At 42.7% G+C, this 7472-nt stretch overlaps 1 protein-coding gene across 1 annotated transcript in view; it reads left to right on the top strand.

Annotated features, from left to right (window-relative positions):
* Window positions 1-6593, top strand: part of CMYA5 (cardiomyopathy associated 5) — a 103911-nt gene extending 97318 nt beyond the window's left edge. Inside the window, exon 13 of the mRNA XM_023729471.1 lies at window positions 5728-6593. Coding sequence (XP_023585239.1) covers window positions 5728-5974 — 247 coding nt within the window. The 3' untranslated portion in view covers window positions 5975-6593. The remainder of the gene's footprint in view (window positions 1-5727) is intronic.
* Window positions 6594-7472: the final 879 nt, after the last annotated feature.

The following is a 7472-nucleotide window of genomic DNA, read 5'->3' as shown; positions in this document are numbered from 1 at the left end:
TGTCATAAAACAATATGTGTACTACTGTTTCATGAGAAACTATTTGTTCTGTAAACCTTCACCTGAAGTACAATAAAAAAAAAAAAAAGATTAAACTGTGTTAATTTCAAAGTGATAAGGCAAGCATGTTATAATCTGAATATGATTGCAGAATGGTGTAGTAGAAAAAGCACTGGACTGAAAGCCTGAAACTTGAGTTTAGTCCTGGCTCCATCCTGGGCTAGCCTTCTATTGACTGCTCACCATAAGCTGATTAACCCTTTGAGCCTATCTTACAGGCCTTGCTATTTTAGCAGGAGACAATAATTCCTGGCCTGCTACCTCTGGGGTTACAGCCAAAGGACTGCATGAAATTCGGTTCTGGGGAGAGCTCTGAAGTTGTAAAGTATCAAACAAATGTGCAGCATTATTCAAATGCAGTGCTTTAAAAAGGGAGACTTCAGTCCTTGCAAGTTCCCAGAAGAAGGCCCACAGATTGGGATTTTGCATATCTCTGGCTGCACATTTCTCCCTGCATCCTCCTTGCCAGAGCTTGATTCTCTGAGATGGTTCATAAGGATGCCATCTCCAAGTGCTATTTAAAGTCACATTTCATCAAGTCAGAGCAATTATGATTACTATTCAGTGCTGTGCAATGCTTAAGGACCAAGCGCCTGCCCAGAGTTTAAGGTCACTCAAACTCAGAGCTTATAATCAGTAGATTTTAGAGCTGGAAACTAGGTTTTGATTTCATGATAAGTTCCTTAGACACTTGAACCCCTAAGAACCTAACCCAAAGACTAGCCTCCAAGTGCTTGACTACTAGCCAAAAGGCTGGCTGTTTGAACCCACCCATAGGCACCTTGGGAGACAGGCCTGGTGAGCTGCTTCTGAAAGATTACAGCCTTGAAAATCCTATGGAGCAGTTCTACTCTGCACACATGGGGTTGCCATGAGTCAGAAGTGACTTGACAGCAGCTAACAACAAGGAGACTCTAGAAAATAGAATTGTATAGTGTGTGGACAGTTCAATCTACAACTGTGGTCTTAGGTTCTTTCCAGCCCAGGGTAGGTTCCTAGATGCTGGAAGAGGTTTCAGGTCTCTTCATTCTGTGTTCAAGGGACCTCAGGCACCCCTGGCCTTCAGTAAGCTGAGAGCACAGTTGCAGCAGACCCTCCTATTATTTTTCACTTTTTCTGGATTAATGATTTTAAACCAAGATGTATTACTCTTGATTCTGTTCCCACAGAATCTGAGCGTTAAGATGTTACAATAGGAAAGGATAAAAGAAGAGGGTCTGAGGAGGAAGAATCAACTGGATTTGGACTTGTTTCTTCCTGTCCATTCCTAACCCTACCACCCTAGCTCAAGCCTCCTCACCTCCTTTAGCAGTTTCTGCAATAGCCGCCACGCCTGTATCTTTGCTTCTGGTCTCTATGTGTCACAACTGGCAAATACTTCTGAAGCATCATTTCATTGTGTCCCTTCCTTTTCTGCTCAAAAATCTACAGTGGTGTCAGCAGGTGGGACTAACTTTGGGGCACAGTAAAGGGGGGACCAGGCTGAGGCTGAGGAGCCCTCAGGGAGAGCAGCCACCGGTGTCCAAACGGGTCTGGGCTCAATCTGGGCCAGCAGTGAGGGGTGCGTTCAGTCTGGGGATAGGGTTCCAGGACAGGCAGTTCCAGTTCCACAGGAGTCAAGAGTCAGACTTCTGGATGGACCATGGTTAAACAGGGACTAGCAGTCCCAAGGAAAGGTGGGCAAAAGCTGGGTGGGGAGTCAGGCCCCAGGCAAACAGACTTGGTTTCAGGTGGGTTTCAAATCGGTTCAAACCAGTTCAGTCATGGCTAATGAAGTGAAATCGAAACAGACTTGAATTTTTAAAATTTGAGTGAAGCACGAATAGAAATATGCACACCCATGTTCACTGCAGCACTGTTCACAATAGCAAAAAGATGGAAACAACCTAGGTGCCCATCAACAGATGAATGGATAAACGTATTATGGTATATTCACACAATGGAATACTATGCAATGATAAAGAACAATTGATGAATCCATGAAACATAACATGGATGAATCTGGAAGGCATTATGCTGAGTGAAATTAGTCAGTTGCAAAAGGACAAATATTGTATGAGACCACTATTGTAAGAACTCAAGAAACGGTTTAAACATAGAAGAAAACATTCTTTGATGGTTACAAGGGGTGGGGAAGGGGAGGGATATTCACTAACTAGACAGTAGGTAAGAATTATCTTAGGTGAAAGGAAGGACAACACACACTACAGGGGAAGTTAGCACAACTGGACTAAACCAAAAGCTAAGAAGTTTACTGAATACAACTAAACATTTCGAGGGATAGAGTAGCAGGGGCAAAGGCCTGGGGACCATGGCTTCGGGGGACATCTAGGTCAGTTGGCAAAACAAAGTTTATTAAGAAAATGTTCTGCATCCCACTTTGGTGAGTGGCATCTGGAGTTAAAAGTCAGTGAGCGGCCATCTAAGATACATTCATTGGTCCCAACCCATCTGGAGCAAAGGGAATGAAGAACACCAAAGACACAAGGGAAGTATTAGCCCAAGAGACAGAAAGGGCCACATAAACCAGAGACTTCATCAGCCTGAGACCAGAAGAACTAGACAGTGCCTGGCTACCACCAATGACTGCCCTGACAGGGAACACAACAGAGAGTCCCTGATGGAGCAGGAGAAAAGTGGAGTGCAGAACTCAGATTCTAGTAAAAAGGTCAGACTTAATGGTCTGATTGAAACTGGAGGGACCCTGGAAGACATGGTCCCTGGACGCACTGTTAGCCCAGAACTGATACCATTCCCAAAGCCAACTCTTTAGACAAAGGTTAGACTGGACTATGGGATATAAAATGATACTCGTGAAGAGAGTGCTTCTTAGCTCAAGCACATACATGAGACCAAATGGGCAGCTCCTGGCCGGAGGTGAGATAAGAAGGCAAAAACGGGCAGGAGCTGGTTGAATGGACACGAGAAATCTGGAACGGAAAGGAGGAGTGTGCTGTCACATTATAGGGAGAGCAGCTAGGGTCACATAGCAATTTGTGTATAAATTTTTGTATGAGAAGCTGACCTGACCTGTAAACTTTCACTTAAAGCACAATTAAAAAAAAAACACTCTAAAAAAATTTTTTTTTGGGTGAAGCTGAATGATAAGCAGAACGGAAAAATTACGGGCTGAAGTCCTGAAATGGGAGACTTGGAAGAGGTACAGTGGGCCCTTTCAAGAGCCTGATGCAGGAGATTGGATTATTGCCAGGGCTGTGGAGAGCGACACAGATTCTAACCGGCGCAGTTGGACGCCATCTTTGAGTGGGGCGCCACTGTGTCCGACTGTTCCCCGTCAAGAGATTTGGTTGCTATGCAATGCGCGGGCTACCTTTGTTTCCTAAAAGGGAGATTGAGTTTCTAGCAGGGGTTTCACCCTTAATTTTTCCCATTCTTTTTATCATTCTGCTTCATCCACATTTTAAAAATTCAGGTCTCTTCAAGTTTCACTTTGTCGGCAATGACTGAACCGGGCAGAAACAGTTCAAAACCCTGGTTTCAGGGCAGAGTTCAGGTTAATGGAGGAACTGCTGTGCTTAGTAGGAAACAAAGCACAAACAGGGCAGGGTAGACTCCAGGTCCTGTGGAACTGGTGGAGCCAAGGCCTCAAGGAGTGTCTCCCTCCATGGTGGGGATTGGCTCAGGGGCTGACCAGGACAGGACATCTGACACCAGGGACTTTCTAAGCACGGGGAGGAAATAGCACATTTGGGCATTTAGAGCCCTCCAAAGCAGCCCTGTGTAATAGAACATTCTGCAGAAATTGAAAAATTGTGTCATCTGTGGCTATTGAACCTTTGAAATGTGGCTAGTGGGATTGAGGAACTGAGTTTTAATTTTAATTAGATTAATTTAAATATCCACATGTGGCTAGTGGCTACCGTATTGAACAGGGCAGATCTAGAGCCTGGCCCCTGACTTACTTCTCTGTGTAATATCTTAAAGGTCACTCCCATGTCCCTCCAAACCTGTCAGGCAGATGGTGATGTTCTCTAAAATATACAGGCTTACTTTGCCTGTATGCAGCATTGTTTCTGCTGCTCCCCCCCCCCCCCACTTTGGACCTCTTCTCCACCTTTTCCACTATCCAGTCCTGCCTATTCTTTATGGCTGAGTATGAGCCCATCTGCTCCAGGAAGCCTTCTACAAGAGCCCCATCATTGCCACCTGCAACATTTGCCTGCCCTACAGGTCCCAGCACTTCATAACGTTCCTTCATCTCTCTTGTTAGCAAGCCATTGAAAAGGTCCTTTATCATTGTTTAAGTCTCACTTATCTTCCTGTCCCCATGAACCACTGCCCCGCTGTTTGAGTTTCATTCTGCAATGAAGTTGCCAAATTGCCTTCCCCTAAATTCACCTGTACTCAAGCTTCTGGGCCTTTAAGACAGACATCACAGGTCTTAAAGGTCCTTGGCCTTCCCTGCCATTCCAGAGTCACTTACCTGGATTCGTAGACCCCAGACTGCCCAATGTTGCTGTGTCGTCCACCTCGCATCCCTGCCATATCCATAGACCTTTCTCTCATTTCTTTTCTTCTCTTCCATCTCTCATTTCTTCCCTTCCTCTGGTTTCAGGACCCCACCCTCAGTTTCTAAGACTGCAGGGAGAAAATACCAAATTTGTGGGACAGTGCAATTTAGGTACTTGGTTCAGCAATTTCTCCATCCAAGCCTGGCCTTGAATCTTTCTTTCACAATCGAAAAAGGTCCATTAAGTGTGTTTAATAAACGTTTAAACAATCTGTGCCTAAGATGAATTCTTACTCCTAGCCCATGCTTGGTAAAGTAGAGGGTCAGTGAAAAAGAGGAAGACCCTCAATGAGCTTAAGCATAACAATGACTGTGAGGATGGTGCAGGATTGGGCAGTGTTTTGTTCTGTTGTACATACGGTCACTATGGGTCAGAACCGACGCAACTGCACCTAACAACAACAACAACAGTCCATGTCTAAGTCATTAACAACTTAATCCTTCCTGCTCCATACAGTATGGGTTCCCAGAGAGAGGGCAAGGACAGTATTTTATAGTCCCTCATCCACCCTGGAGTACTTAGTAATGTGCTGGACCCTTAAATATGTTCAATGAATACTTGTTGAATTAAATTGATCTGAATCAAAGACAGAATCAAAGACAATCCTTCTTGAAAAGAAAGGTGTTTAGGAGTAGAAGGAGTATACCCAAAAGATAATAAAATCTTTTTTAAACTTTATAAAGGCCCTTATGTAAGTTACGTGTAAATTTTTTAAACTGTAAAATTAATATATTGTATGGAAGGCAAGCCTGTGGCACTTTTTAAAATACATGGCAGCCTCAAAGGAGTTTTATTCAAAAGAATGACACGCCATGAATGCAGTAGTTAAAACATGTGGGCAGCTGGGAAAAAATTAGAATGTTGAGAAAAATCACAAGGGAGGCATATGTTGGTTATTCTGGGATTGCCTCTTAATGTAGAAGGAGCAAAATTACTAAGAATGCTTGTCTGTTGGGATGAGCTGCGCATTTTAGCAGCTAGGAGGGATCTGGTTAAGTATTTTGGACAGCATTATTGTAACTCATTATTGTAAATTAAAGTTAATAACTGAACAATTGGTTATTTCCGAGTGATTTTCTTTATCGTGTTCCTTCAAGATGTCTAAAGTTTCTACTTCCCTTTTGTTTCATTTCAGATACACGTTTTTCTACAGTGGCATTGTGAGTGACGTTCATGTGACTGAGCACCCAGCCAGAGTGGGCATTCTGCTGGACTGCAACAACCAGAGACTTCTATTCATAAATGCCGAAAGTGGGCAGTTGCTCTTCACCATTAGGCACAGGTTTAATGAGGGCGTTCACCCTGCTTTTGCCTTAGAGAAACCTGGAAAATGTACTTTGCACCTGGGGATAGAGCCCCCGGATTCCGCAAGGCACAAGTAATCATTTGCTTTCAGAGACTGGAAGAGGAGTAATTCAAATTCCGGGGGCCTGTTGCTCTTTCCACTGGGTGCTGTACATTATTCAACAAATCTCCCACACATTCGCACTCACGATAGCTACACGCACAGTAACAGCACGTGAGCAAAACCACCCAGAAAACCTGGACTGTATGAGTAGGGTGTGAGTAAAGAGGGTGCTAAAAACAACTTCCACCCTTTGGTACATATATATTTGAGCTGCTTCCTAGATTAAAAGAATTTACACTTGACTTGGGAACCAAAATAGAGACATGGACTTCCACTTGTTCTATTAGTATAAGAAACTCTCTGATGGACGGGGCTGAGTGAAGGGAAGGTTGTGTTAGTAATACATCTCCTCTGATGCACAAAACTGACTTTTCCACAAGAAAAATGCCACCACGCTTCACTAAATGATGATGAATCCTAATCACTAGGGAATACTGCACACTGAGAAGGTGTTTTAACTGTGCTGAGTTTATAATTAACTCTTTTGTAATAATGTATACTATAGAACACGAGTCTCTTGTTTTTCTCAAATTTCAAATGTAGAAAAATGCTAGCTCTTAGAAACTCCCATTTTCTTTAATAAATGGTTAGAGCATATAAAACAAAACATGTTATGTGAACTTATTAGCCAACATGGGTAACTTACCAGTCTGGCATCTTTGGACTGGGACAAACGGCAGAATTTATGTTGTAAATAACCATTACACCTCAATGGGTTGCACTCTTACGGATTTTCACATGAAAATTATGCACATATACATTTTAAAATCAAAACAGTATCAGCCCATAGTTCTAGTCAGCTGCCAGAAGCAGGGAATCTTTTTCTACTAAAATAAATCGTTGGTCATTTTTACATATTACTTTGAAATCTCTCAAAATCCTCCCAAAATACGTGTGCAAAGTTGATAAATCTAGAATGCATTTTGAGATGTCTGCCCTAGTTTTCTATAATGTAAATACTTTGATGATATTTATAGTTTGTTTTTTTACATTATGAGTTGAGTTGTTTATTGAATTGAGAAATAATATCTGACTTTTTTTTTTAAGGAGCTGATTCCCCCCTCTAAATGCAGCTAAGCCCAGATGTGACTTTCTTTTCTTTTTATTGTACTTTAGATGAAGGTTTACAGAACAAATAGTTTCTCATTAAGCAGTTAGTACACATATTGTTTTATGACAATGGTTAACAAACCCACAACATGTCAACACTGTCCCTTCTCAACCTTGGGTTACCTATTACCAGCTTTCCTGTCCCCTCCTGCCTTCTAGTGCTTGTCCCTGGACTGTTGTGCCCCATTACTCTCATTTTGTTTTATGGGGCTGTCTAATCTTTGGCTGAATGGTGACCCTCAGGAGTGACTTCATTACTGAGCTAAAAGGGTGTCCAGGGGCCATATTCTCAGGGTTTCTCCAGTCTCTGTCAGGCCAGTAAGTCTGGTCTTTTTTTGTGAGTTAGAATTTTGTTCTACATT

This window comes from Trichechus manatus, unplaced genomic scaffold, assembly GCF_000243295.1.
Source record: "Trichechus manatus latirostris isolate Lorelei unplaced genomic scaffold, TriManLat1.0 scaffold00029, whole genome shotgun sequence".
NCBI lineage: Eukaryota > Metazoa > Chordata > Mammalia > Sirenia > Trichechidae > Trichechus > Trichechus manatus.
The sequence above is the reverse complement of the archived record's forward strand: the minus strand, read 5'-3'. Positions and strand labels throughout refer to the sequence as shown.